This window comes from Lepidochelys kempii, chromosome 14 (genome assembly GCF_965140285.1).
Source record: "Lepidochelys kempii isolate rLepKem1 chromosome 14, rLepKem1.hap1, whole genome shotgun sequence".
Lineage (NCBI taxonomy): Eukaryota > Metazoa > Chordata > Testudines > Cheloniidae > Lepidochelys > Lepidochelys kempii.
This window is the reverse complement of record NC_136393.1, coordinates 7,839,766-7,854,166: the sequence shown is the minus strand read 5'-3', so window position 1 is coordinate 7,854,166 and position 14,401 is coordinate 7,839,766. Positions and strand designations below refer to the sequence as shown.

At 44.7% G+C, this 14,401-nt stretch overlaps 1 protein-coding gene across 1 annotated transcript in view; it reads right to left on the bottom strand.

Moving 5' to 3' along the window:
* The window catches only part of CACNG4 (calcium voltage-gated channel auxiliary subunit gamma 4), a 62,719-nt gene extending 50,023 nt beyond the window's left edge, over positions 1-12,696 (bottom strand). Inside the window, exon 1 of the mRNA XM_073310738.2 lies at positions 12,282-12,696. Within this exon, the coding sequence (XP_073166839.1) occupies positions 12,282-12,504 (223 nt within the window). The 5' untranslated portion in view covers positions 12,505-12,696. The remainder of the gene's footprint in view (positions 1-12,281) is intronic.
* Positions 12,697-14,401: the final 1,705 nt, after the last annotated feature.

Sequence of the window (14,401 nt, the reverse complement as noted above, 5' to 3'; positions counted from 1 at the left end):
GCAAATGAATTCCAATTCAGCAGTTTCTCGCTGGAGTCTGGATTTGAAGTTTTTTTGTTTTAAGATAGCGACCTTCATGTCTGTGATTGCGTGACCAGAGAGATTGAAGTGTATACAGACTAACACGGCTGTTACTCTGAAACCCATGGTTTTGTAATGTTACATTACTGCTGATGACCTTTTCTTTTACGAGTTCCATTGGCCCCATGCTTTGAAAAAGGGACTTTTGAAATTTGGCAAGGGAGTGACTTGTGGGTCAGGGATATGCTTTTTGCTGTCCCTGTGAAAATCCACCAAAATGTGTCCATCTTATTTAAAAAAAACACCTGAGCTTTCCCGTGTTCAGTAGAGACTTCGATTTTAGCTAAAATCTCCAAAGATTCTGTGCACGAATAGCATGCTCAGGCTTCTCACAGTTCCTCCCAGTGTTGAGCAGACTACATCTCCAGAGAGCAACTGAGCACGCTCTATCTCCTGACAGCTCCTAGGAGTGGCTGGACTGTGCATGTGCTATCCCCAAAGGGTGGCTGGGCAAACAAACAGGGGACAAGGAGCTGGGGTGAAGTGGGGGGCGGGGGGACAGGGAATGGCTGGGCAAGAAGACTGGAAGTGGTAGCAAGGGGAGACTCAGACCGGGATGGGGAGTAGAGAGGCATGAGACTAGGTCTTTCTGGGTAAGGAACAAAGGATGGGGATCAGCAGCATGAGGAGTGGACAGTGGGCCTGGCTAGGTTAGGAGAATGGGACTAGGATGAGGAGCCGGGAATGGGGAAGAGACAGCACTGTCACTGGGCAGAAGGGGGGGTCATGCTTGGGGAGAATGGGCAGAAGAGTCAGTGCTCCCTAGAGCACACTCCCCTCCACAGCCTGGAATAGATCCCTGAGTCTCACCATTCGTCTGTTGTCTGCAAATACCTGTGAAACCCACCAGCAAAGTGTCTTATGCGCTGATCCACACAGAGGATAACAACCTACTATTGCTATCAGTTATTCAAGTGACAGAGGTCTCTGCACTGGCGCTAAAGGTTCCAACCATGTTGATGACCTATGTGGGTGTCAATATGAAGGCAACCTTACTTCTGGCATATTCTAACTTTTGATTGCTTGACTTCACAAACTTAATAATGTTTTTATAAACATTCTATGCATGTTATATTAATGTTATATACAGTATAATTCTAGTTTTGCAAATTCTCTTTATCCAAAAATTCTAGTTATCCAAATCCACAGTGTGTCCCCCATGGAGCCTTATGATGGATCAAAAGTATCAAAATAGCACTTCTGTTTATCCAAATGCCAAGTTATCCAAAAGTTTTCAATATTCGCTGGGCCATACGGACAACCAGAAATGTACTATATACACATTCATACAAACATGCATATATATACACACACCCTTTATACACGATAGTGATATTAGTTACATAGCACTAAAAGTGTACAAGGGCACTTTACAAATAGTCACTCGCCCAACTCCAAAGAGCTTGCAATCTCACTATATGATGTACAGATGAGTGATTGAGGAGAAGGGATGACAAAAAGCAAGGCAGTTCTCACACAAAATTATCCAGAATTTTTTGATAATAGCAATCAACATTATTCGCTGAGCTATAAAATAAGTATATTTGATATGTTTTAGATTTGATTTCAGTTAGACATTGCTCCTCCAGGCAATATCCTGTTTCAAGTCATAACTGTGACATGTCCTGGTTTCTATTTAATGCCTCACAGCAACCCTACATAAACTGTGCCTTTGGGAAACAAATAAGGCAGAATAAACAGTCTAAATCTCATTAAATGTCACAATTTGGGAGAAGAGAGAATGTTCAGTCGTCCATATTCAATACTAAAATGAATTATTTAAGGCATAAGAACATAAGAAAACTGATCTGAAATCTCCTGTATAAAAACGGGCAATGGCTTAAAACCAGTTATTAACTAAAACTGGGGAAAAAATGAATGTGAAGTGAGGCTGGAGCTTTGTTCAACAGAGAATGTTTTCTTCTCCTGAATATCTTTGAAATATTCAGCACTATTGAGTTAATGGGATCAGCTAAAGGAGAAACATTCAAATGGCATAACCCAGAGGCACAAACCAAGGTAGCAATTCAATGGGAGAATACGCAAAAAACAATAAACGGGATTAATTTAAACCAGGATTGACAATCTGTGGGAAAATGCATTGTTCCATAATAGTTCCTCTCTTCCTTTGTCATATGCTTCCTGCCCCCCAACCCTCATGTTTATGTTACTGCTGCATCCTTTAGATATATAATTAGATACATGGTAACTTTGACTTATTTTGAAGAATGTGAAGTATTATTTAAAAGTAAACAGAACGCTGCATAAACACACTGGAGATGAAGCAAAAGAGGTGGAGAAAACAGATGCAAGAACACATGTGAGGCAACAGACCAACCTTCAATAACTCTGTGATCAGAACTTTGTTGGTTGCCAGAGAAGAGACCAAGGAGGCTTGAAAATAAAGAGGAACTACAGATCCTTGGCTTTCTACCTGGGGCAGAATGGTCTTTGTTGGGTTGTGTCATGAAAGAATCTTGCAGTCACTGAAAGTTAATTTTGAAGCCACCTTTTTTTACAGAGGAAAAGTTATAACACATGAACAAGAAGAAGTAAAAAGGCAGGGCTGAACAATGGTGCGTGTATAACCACACACTGGCAGAGGGCCAGATTCACTGGCAGGGTAAGTGGATAAGACGTCACCGAATTTGAGCCAAAGTCTATTAAAACTGGCAAAATAAATAAATAAAACAACCAGAAATCCAGTTTGAAGGGAAATCTATCTCCAGTCCACCTAGGACCAGCAAAAGTTACTTACAGATGTGTGGAAGGCTATTATGAAAGAACAGATAGACAGAAGCCATTCTCTACTTCGTAACTCTAACTGTCTTCTATCAAGGTAAAACAAAGAGATGTATCTTGGGAACAGAGAACAAATGACTGGAACAAATAAAGAAAATGCAGGTCAGGGAGACCTGGAAAATGAAGAGACAGGACTAAATCAATCATGTTTTGACAAACCAAAATGAACATAAAAAGACAGACATATTGGCACAAGGTAGAAAATGAGAGCCAGTGAAAAGATAGAGAAGACACATTACCGTATTTGGAAATTAAATTCTTTTTGATTGTGCTCAGTAGTTCATTGACGTCAGTGGAAGATGAGGGAGCTCAATACTTAACAGCTAGGGGTCCTATGAGCAGATAGACTTACTTATTATTACAAAGCCTGTGCTGTTCTTCAACGATTGCTTCCATGTAACGGTTCTTGGGGAAGATTCACTGAAACACTCCAGCTGCCTTGTGCTACTATGATTGAAATGGCTGTTTAAACTGGCGTTACAGCTGCCTTGTGTTGCTGGAGTGGAGCAAAGTAACCAGATCAGAGGGGTGATAAAATAATGGGGTTTTTTTCTGTACAGCACTTATAAATATGTTTCAGTCTCTCAGATATACTGACAAGTGTGTGTTTAGTTTGTTTATTCTACTACCCCTTTGTCTGACACCTTGGCATCTCTCGGTAAGAGTCTGGCTGCTGAACCTGCAACATCATAAATATGAGTGCCAGGAAATTTAAAATGAAGATAAGCACAAAGCAAAGTTAAATTCTGAAACAGGCCCAGTATTCCAGTGTGACAAAAAATATTAGGAAGTATGATTTTTGTAATGAGATGATTCCTGGCTCAGAAAAGCAGAACTGGAAAGAGACGTTTTTCTCTTACTTACACCAGCTTTATACTGGCATAATTCCACTGACTTCCAAGAAAATACCCCAAATTTACATGAGTGTAAGGAAGAGGAGAATCAGGCTGTGAATGTTTAGGGCCAGATCCTGTCTCTCGAAATCTGCATGCTTAAATGCAAAGTTCCAGTGGATTTATGCTTCGTATAATGACAGGAGAACTTTCATAGAATCTATGTCCAGAGAGACCATTAGATCCCAGAGGTTCTCAAACTTTTCTTATTGCGTACCTCCTTCCAGATCTACCAGCTTCCTTGCTACCCCCTTCTAGATGTACCAGCTCCCCGCATACCCCTACCCTTCTCATCACTGATAACTTTGTGTGTTCTTCTTAACACTACATGTCATTAGCCATTTGTCCATAATTCACTGTGAAGTACAGATAGTTATAGTGCGACGTATACAACCAACCCCCACTCCCCCACGGCCCTAAATTCTCAGTTGGACTGGACAGAAGCTGGGCAACTGAACCCATGCTGTATGGTGACTGGATGTAAGGGCTCTGTATGACAGCATCTCTGTGTATCTGTGTTCTCATTGGTACATCTTGAAGGAAATTAACTACCGTATTTTATATAACACATTCCCAAAGAATTTTAAAGTTTTGTCTGAGTAGCCCATTGTGAAAATGCAATTAATAAATAAAATTCACCATGACATAATTGCTACTGTGTGCCCCCGAGAGATGGCTCATGCACCCCCCCACACCCACCCAGGGATATGCATACCACAGCTTGGGAACCCCTGAAGACTGACCTGAAACTTTTACTACCAAGGCACATTAATATAATATTTACCATTTTATAGGAAACTATGCAAACAAAATACTTAATTCACCTATACTGTGTACTCACCTTTGTTGAGCAACTGTATAATCTTATTGCCTATCTTTCCCCACCACCTCTTCCCTGTTGTTATTGTTGTGTTATGGCAGCATCTAGAAATCTAAACTCAGACTGGGGACCCACTGTATTAGATGCTGTACAAACACAGAGGGCTTGTCTCCACCTACTGGTGGATCGACACTGCAGCAATCGATCCACTGGGGGTTGATTTAATGGGTCTAGATCACTAAATTGACCGCCGATCACTCTCCTGTCAACTCCGGCACTCCACCGGAACAAGAAGCATAAGGTAAGTCGACGAGAGAGTTTCTCCTGTTGACTCAGCATGGTGTAGACACCCCAATAAGTCGATTTAAGGTACGACCTAAGGTTATTCACACAGCTGGAGTTGCGTAACTTAGGTTGCCTTAATCCCGTAGTGTAGACCTGCTCACAGTAATAGACTGTCCCTGCCCCAAAGACCTTATGATCTAAACAGACAAGACAGACAAAGTAAAAAAGTACTGTTATCCCTGATGTACAGATGGGCAACTGAGGTACAGAAAGATTAAATGACTTTCCCAAGGTTATATAGCAAATTAGCAAATCTCTGGATGGTAGAACCTAGATCTCCTGATTCCCAGCCCAGTGCCTTAATCATAAGACCATCCTTTATCCTGCTGCTCTGTTTGCCTTTTTGTTGTCTCATGTATGAAAGTAGCTGGTCAGCTCTTTGGCATGCAGGCCATGTATGATTTGTCTCTGCTGCCAAGCACCTAGCAGACTTTTGGCCTTAGTTGCAGTTGAAGGCATAGGTTCAGCCATTGGGTTGAGGGGATGGGAGGGGAGGCGTAGTCCCTGGCCATTTCTTGCTGTCTCTATTGATGTAAAGCTTGCTGTGGTTCTAGGATGGATACATTCTCACATCTACTCCCCACCCCCAACTTTTTAATGTGGTTTATGGTGCTCAGCATCTTGCAGGATACAGCCCAAAGTCAGTGTTTAACCTATGCAACTCACGCTGTATAACAGCAGAGACATCTAGTTAAGCTTTCTTATGCCAATCATGTGTCCTTTCTGACTGACGCAGCCAGAGTGGATTTCCTAGCCACTGCCTTGCCATATATAACATAGATTAGTACAGTAAATGTGATCAGCATCACATAAGAAATAAGCAGTCTTTTGCAATTGTGACAGGTTTCAGAGTAGCAGCCATCTTAGTCTGTATCCGTAGAAAGAAAAGGAGGACTTGTGGCACCTTAGAGACTAACAAATTTATTTGAGCATAAGCTTTCGTGAGCTATAGCTCACTTCATCGGATGCATTCCGTGGTAAAAGTAAGTGGTAAAAGAGGAAAATACCACTGAATGAATCCGATGAAGTGAGCTGTAGATCACGAAAGCTTATGCTCAAATAAATTTGTTAGTCTCTAAGGTGCCACAAGTCCTCCTTTTCTTTTTGCAATTGTGTAACCCAGGTCACTGAGACATATGTAGGACCAGAAAAATATAACTCCATATTTGTCTACATTCTCAGTTCCTGTTAGAGATTGTTCCGGTCACAAACTACTGGCATATAGCTATATGACACACCCCCTCTACGACTGCCTACTGTATACGTTATATATAACACACCACCACAATATGTAGTTAACCAACTATGTATAATTTGTTGTATCCTTGACTCTTCCCACATATGATATTCTGAAACTATTAAATAAAATGAATATTATCCATATTACAGCTTTCACAGATGAAAAAAAACTTTAACATCTGGATTACAGATATACTTCCATTAGTTTATGGCCTCCAGGGAGTGTCACTAATGCACACAATGTCCTTGGTTTTGCTCTGGGATCTCTGACTTCCTAAAAGCTATGTAAAGAAATCCTGTGTAGCCTGATACTCCCTATTGGCAATATACCCAATTGAAGAGGGTAAATTAATCCACCAACGAATAAGTCACATATGCAATAAATTGACTCCTAATCTACATGTTTCATACACCAATGTAGGAAAAACTGATGTGCTAAATCCATGCTGTATTTTGAGATCTGCCATTGCAAATGACGAAGGAAGCACATGTACAGACCCTCGGTTTTTTTAGGGAACAGATGGATCCTCTAGTATAGTTTCTGCTAGCAGCTCCTCTAACACAGCCTTTCCCAGTTTTTAAAGACACACAGTGTGATGATCTGAGGTCAGAAATTAGAAGAGCTTTAAACTCTGTTTCCAAACAAGCCGCTTCACGCTCAGAAACTCTATCTAGCAAGCAAAATGCCATAAATAGAAAAATTAGCTTAAAAAGTCTGTCAAAAATAATTCACCCAGCTTCTGGCAAGTTTCTACTGCACAAGTGCTACAAGGATAATACTGGACTCATAAGAACCATGGTTAAAACTGATCCATGCAGCACAAATTCTTTAACATCGTGAGGGGGAAGTGATGTGTTTTAATCATAAGCAAAAAGAGGGGGAATCAGAAAAATGCATGGACTGGAAGGGAATGACGATCTGGGCTGATTCTCAGAGCCCTTCTCAAGTGTGTTTTGTTTTGTTTTAAAACATTTGGTGCTAAATGTTCAAGTCTCAGCCGTACCTGCAGAATATGTACTGTGCCCAAGAAATAGTTTATTGCACACTCATAAGTACTGCATGATATATTCACTCATCTTTGTGTTCTCCACGTACAGCTATCTACTTGCACAGCATGAGGATAGGCTCATATGAACAGAGCATTTTGAGATGGAAAAGTGTTCATGATTTACTTGTCTGAGTAAGGACCATGAACTTGCTTTTACAGGATTCACCTTGGATGGTAACTTCCTTTTATGTGCTTGCCTCAAACACTGTACAAGTACATTTTCTTTTGCTTGCAAGGATGTTCCCGGAAGCAGAACATGTCACAAATACCCAAGTGAATGTGCATTCATGCATGCCAGACGTGTTGCAGACAATTGTGCAACTAGGCATTTGTGCAAATGCTTGAGCCATAAGTGATTCGCTCGTGCTTGTCTCCTTTTTATAAATGTTTCAGTCATTCAGTCAAGGAGCACAAACAATACCTATGTGAATTAAGTGACCAATCACACAACACAAATAGCAAATTACAAAACAGTGAATATTCAAAGGAACAGTCACAGCAAATAGTTCAGGGGTAATCCATGCCCTGAAATGTTTAATAAAACACTCTTTGAATAATTTCAAACAACAAATACATTCCCCAATTTCCTATCCTAATGTCACGGGGCCCAGTCCTGTAAACACTGGGAGTAGTGCTGTCTCCTGTGAATAAGTCTATTGACTACAGTGTGACGATTTCAGGGACGGATATGGCGGTGGTTTTAAAATATACCACTATTTTTCTAGGTTAGGTTTCAATACACACATCAAACTAAGTGGTACTAGACATATACCATATTAGTATAAGCTACAGAAAAATGATGTGTAGCTGTATGTTTCTCTAATTTAGCTTATCTTGATTTCAGTGGGGCTATTCCTAGTAGGAAGCTTTACACCTGGTAGTGTTTGCAGGATTGAACCTATTGACCTCTCAAGGAAGATGCTCAATGGCCATTATGGAGCTATGATAAGTTACACCAGTTGAAGATCTGTCCCCTAGACTGTAACCAGATCATATCGTTAAAAGAGATTACAGTTTTAGCTACTGTTGTACTTCCACAGATTATGCAGGTTCTAGACCATTACCCTAAGATCAGTAAAAGAGGCAGGAAGCTGCAACTTCTACTATAAGTATATGTACATTACCACTGAGGAATTTTTTAACAGTTTGTTATTTAAGGATGGGTAAATTAGATATACGTATTAAATCCTTTGGGAAATAATGCTACTGACTAAAGTAGCATTTCTCAAATGCAGCCACCGTGGCTGCATGTGGCTACCAGGGGCTTTTCTTGCAGCCACAGCCTCCTGGGCAGTGATGGGGGGGCCACAAAGCAATGGCCCGCCAGTAATGATTGAGCCCTGCCCCGCTTTGGAGACACAAATGCTGGAGGAGCAGACAGCCAGTGAGTTCCCAGGGGCAGTGGGGTCAGGCTTCAGTCCTTGGGTGGTGGGTGGCAGGCTCCAGCCATGGGATTCAGGCTCCATTCCCTGACCACACAGTGGCAGGCTCTGGCCCCAAGCTCTCCCCTCCCATCACACCTGGGTCCCCGCTGCCTCCGTACCCACCATCCAGGGCTGAATTTGTTCCCAGGCTTGCCGGAACTGAGTTAGTCTGATATGAAAAGTGATATTTGTATGTTTCTTGATATTAATAGCTAGCAAGTCTTTAAAAAAGCAAGCAAAGAAGCAAAAGAAACAACAAGAAAAAAGACAAGAATCTGCAAAGCACCTTATTTGTGTTTCTATTCTGTTTAGGTCCAGTAAAGAATAGAGACAACTGTACATTACTTTTAATATTGAGTCTGCAAAAAAAAAATCCTACATAAATAAATTACAACGATTTGGCCATGTATATGTGCATATGTATTTGTTTTTCCTAAAGTTGATTAAATATTTTAGGGGAAATTGTCAGAGTGTCCAGAGGCCACCAAAAAATTTGTTGTGAGACCCCCTAAAGCCATCTAAGACCTAGTGAACCTCCAACTTCCACCCCTGAAAGAACTATGATAAAAAGACAGAAATTGTGTATTAATTGACCAGAAACTAAATTAATTTTGCATAAGTGTTATTTTAGAGTGACTGCTCTCCATAGAACTGACTAGGACAACATAATTTCAGCCCAAACAGAATCCCAACCAAAAAGAGAATTTGCCAGAGCCCAAAATTGTATTTATCTACTAGTTGCCAATTTGTTAAACAATGTGGAAAGGAAGAAAACACGACTACAGCTCAGAGAAGGCACTATCTTTTCCTGTGTGTTTCAACATTTTCTCTTTGAAAATTTGGAATTTTTCTGAGCCTTGATATGTAACAGTTTGAAATCATGTGTATACATTTTCACAGATATAGGTTAAAAATATTTTAATGGACCATTTCAACTGACCTGAAATACACTCACATCTAACACTTTATTCATGCCAGTAATTTAAGAGGTTGTTTAACAAATTTCCAGCTTATGAATGTTTACGTCTTAGATCTGTCACCGAGATAAGAGTCAGGTGGTGTTAAACCCATAAAAATAAACGCAGTGGCTTTTTATAGTGATTATGAAACAAATAAACAAAAATACCCATAAAAACAGAATTCTAAAAATGGGTCTTCAAACCAGACTACTTAAATAAAACATAAACATTCATAACCTGAAAATGTTTTCCCACTGTCTGTCTCATCAGAATTTTAAGTATTATATTATGACTTTAATAAAAGAACCATCCATGCAAACTGATTAGCTCAGATTGTCACTCATGTTTACTTGGATATCTTTTTAGACATTCCTTTATTATTTTTTAAAACATCAAAAACCTACAGTACTGAAACCAAGGTGTCATGATGTGATTTTAAACTTTGATATTTTCATGTACCTGTACAATCTATTTTCAAAGAGAATGTTTGAGAAGAATGAATAATTTGCAATGAATTATTTATGTGATGAATGTAGCCTCTCTTTCTGCTTTCTCCGTGAGCAGATATCAATTTTCTCAGATTTATGCATTCTTTGAATATGACAAATAACTTTCAGATTTTTTTACTTTGTGGTATGATCATGAATATTTGAGTGTCAATCAGTATTGCTTCATGGAGATTGGTTAGCTAAGCCACATGGTATCTGTTCTCTTCCCTGAATAGATTAATGTTCAAGCTCCAGCAACCCAAATCTTCTATATATGACTTTGCAGGTGCAAATACCTGTGCAAGTAAAATTTGATTGCTCACATCTTCAAAGCAAAAGGGGACAAAGCGTCACCACAGTGTGGACAATGTAGACAAATACTCTATTAGTGGGCGTTTATCTGCAATATTTGCCCAGCTCTCAACACTTTACTAGGTGCTTTAGTTTTGTACAAAGAGACTGATCTAGATTCAATTGAAGACAAGGTAAAAACCCTCCCACTGGTTTCCACGGAAGCAAGATTAGGCATCTAATTATGAGATTCTTTAAAGATCAAGGTGAAATGTTGGCTCCACTTAAATCAATGGCAAAAATCCCATTGATTGCAGTGAAGGCAGGGTTTCACCCCAGATATGAGGGCCCCAATCCTGCAAACTGTTCTGAGCAACTCTTGATGGGTGCTGAGGAACGTACTTTCCCAATGAAGATAGAGCCTGGAGGTCAGAAGACCAAACTTGGCCAGGACCTCAAAATTTGGCCCAATGGTTTTTAAGGGGAGTTGAGGATGCTCAGCCCCCTCCTAAAATAACCTCAGCACCGCTCAGGCTCAGACCCACATTTTCTAGCTGTAATTGAAAAAGAAAAAACAGGTGATGTGTTGGGATCCTTTCAGGAGTTGCCAAACAAAGCGTCTGTGTTTCCAATAAAACTAGGGCAGGTGTCAAACGGCTGCGATTCTTCCATGTTTTGACTGAAAAGCATTTTTCTTCTGAGACTATGATGGATATGCAACATATTTCCTGGGTAATTATTCATCGGGTAGCAAAGCAGGCCACTGCCAGAGAAAAACGATCTTCCCACGGAACCTTTACAGCAGTAGCGGAGAGGAGAAGATGACAACCGCTCCCAGGTTACAAGTGCTTCTAGGATGCCACAACTAAGAAAATAAAACCTACACTGTACTAACTGCCCGGCTCCGACTTATCGCTGCTCCTGGCTGTGTCGGTAAAGTTTCCCTTCTCCACAACCTGCCTGGGCACCGGGCAGGGTCGAGATTTCAGCGCCCCAGCAGCCCGGCTCCCCTTGCCCGCATCTGGGGCGCCTGGACCCCCCTCAGCCGGCTTCCTTCCCCACCGCCAGCCGCTCAGGGCGCTTGGCTGCCAGGGGCTGTTTCCCTCCCGTGGGGCTCCCCCGAGCGGCTCCGCGTCCCTTTACTAAGCCGACGAGCCGAGTTGGGCGGAGAAGCCGCCTTTGGCCGGAGCGGGGACGCGGCGTCCTGGCACCGTGGCGGGGTTTAGCTTGTAACTGGGACGCGGGGGGGTGGGGGGGGGTGTCTTGTTAGTCTGATTCAGATCCCATTGTTTAGACGGGGCAGCCCCTTAGGGCAGGGACCCTGTCTGTCCTCTGGGCACCGGCTGAGCACACACTGCGGGGGCTTCAGCCATGGTTCGCAGGCTCTGTCCGGAGACAAACCAACCCCCCGCCCCCGGGTCACTCTCTGTCTCTCTCTCTGTCTCTGTCTCTCGCTTTCACACCCCCCCCCACACACACCCCCCCTCCCGAGAGGAAAGGGCAGGTCCCACCACACCAGACAGGCGCCCAGCCGCACCAGTCCCTGCGTTTGCCCCGGAGAGCGGGCAGGGAGCGGGGCTCGGAGAGGGCAGCTCCCCGGGGAAGGCATCCCTGTCCCAGGTCCGGTTCCCATAGCAATCTCCGAGAGACCGGTTGCCAAGGCAACCTCCTCCTCGACCGAAGGACCGAGGCTGAGAGTCGGGCGACGTCGAGGCTCTGGCTGGCCGGGGCACAGCCCCAGCTAGGGACCCAGCCTCGTCTGTGCAGCCAGCCCGGGCCGGGAAGTTACTTTCCTGCATCTTTGCTTCCTTCCCTGTGCTCTCACCCCGCCCCCCCACCCCATCAGCCCCCCGCAGCCCCACACACCTTCCCCCCCAGCCCGGGCCGTACCTTCCAGGCAGCAGACCCGCCAGAGCCCGGAGTGAGTGAGGTCCCCCTTCGCCTTGCGGGGCTGGCTCTGCGTCTCCTCCGCGCTGAGGTTGGTCCCGTTGCAGACGTGGGCGCTGGAGTAGAGCCAGTAGTCGGTGCCGATGGCGATGGCCATGAGGCTGAAGGCGGCGAAGGCTCCCACCGTGGTCAGCAGCATCTGGACCCCACGGTCACACCACACCATGGTGCTTCATAGCCCCCCGCGCCGGCTCAGGGGGCAGCAATCGACCGAGGCAAGGCGCTGCCTTTCCCCCCGCCAGCACCGCCCACCCAGCCCGGGCATGGGGGGAAGGAAGCAATGCCCCACGTCTCCCTGGGGAGGTGCTAGCCTCCTCCGCCCCGGTGCACGGGGGGCCAGCGAGCTTGGCGGGAGAAGCTAGATCCCCCCCCCCGCCTCCCTAGCCCCTCCTGCGCCGCTGGGGCCCAGAGTCCCCCCTCCAGCATCCTGCACCCCCGTGCACACCAGCCATGCCTCCCCCTGCCCAAACTCCGAGGAGCGGCTAGCTGAGGAAGCGGAGGGGGCTGCGGAGGCTCCGCCTCTCCTCGCTGGACCACTAGGTAATTCTCAGGCAGAGGCGGTGGGGCGGGGGGCGCGGACCGAGCTTGGCCCGGCGCCGGCGAGGACGCCCCAGTCCAGCTCCCGAGGGCTAACCGGGCGCCCTCGCGGCTGCAGGAGAGGCTTTGTGGAGGGTGGGTGGCCCCCAGCTGGCTCTGGGGGTGTGTGCGACACGCCCGTGTTCCACTCACTGCCAGCCCCCTGCCTGGAGCATTCACCCTCCCCTGCCCACGTTGGTGGAGCTCCTCAGTCCTCCCCCCAAGCTGCTACTCATGGGCTGTGTATGTGGAAAGAGAGCAGCCCTCCCCCCCCCCCATCATCTCCTGGTGGGCAGGGGCTGAGGAAGGGAAGTGCATGCCCAGGGATCCAGTCCCTCAGCCAGGGAGAGAGAAGGAGCCTATCCCCTGGGCGGAGGAATTAGGGAAAGATGTGCAGGGAATCCCTGGGAAGAGAGTGAAGAGGAGAGAAGCAGTCCCCTGGGATCCTGTTCCTCGGTGAGAGAAGAAGATGGGTGCGGAAAGCACCATATCTCAGGAATCTCTGTCTCCCTACTGTAATGCCCGCAAGGAGGGAGAAGATGGAGAGGAGAAAATCCATTCTCCTGCCAAAGGGAGAAGAGTGGAAGAGACACCTCCACCCAGGGACAGGAGTCCACCCAGGGAGAGAAAAGACACCACTTTCTTGGAGCAGAAGAGTATCAAAAAGGGGACACCCACAGCTGGTAACCACACCCCGGGGGAGGGAGGATGGGAGGTGTAGGGGTGGAACTGCCCAGATCTTGGTGTAGCAACCCTGCAAAGATCTGGATCCGGCACCTCAATCCTGCTGGATCCAGGTAGGTTTTGGTCCCAACCGCTCAAATTCCAATGCCCAACCAGAGACTAGGTCTGGCTGCTCCCATTGTACCAACAATATCTGGACCCCAAGGGCATCCCAGCACAGGAGTGCCACATTTCACTGCCTCAGCAGAGAACAGGTGTTGCCACTCCTACTAAGCCTTAAACATCCTGACCCTGATGCAGTCCAATGCAAGAGCTCCACAAAAACTCAGATCTGGCATCACTTCACAACAGGCAAAGTGTAGGCTTGGATTACAACAAGGGGCCACTTGTCTGTGTGGGGTTTGTAAATTCTTTGAGACAGGGACCATGTCTTCTTTTGTTTTTGTTCTGTAGCTAGCATATAGTGGGTCTTACCTGTACTAGTAATAAATTATAATTATAATATTAAACTAGATGGAAATCTTATCTAAAAAAACTAATGGCATGCTTTCTGCCAAAAAGGGTGAGGTAATATCTTTTATCAGCCCAAATTCTGTTGGTGAAAAAGACAGCCTTTCCAGTTTACATAGAGCTCTTCTTCAGGGAAAGATGTGCTTTATGGAAATTGATTTGGGGTGGAGTTCATTTCAGTTGCAGAGGATTTCAAAGATAAGAGGAACTCATTTTAAAAACAGAAAGCCTATTGACTTAACAAAGAACCTTTCATATTAACTGCTTCAGTTTAGAACTGTGGGCAGGAGAGA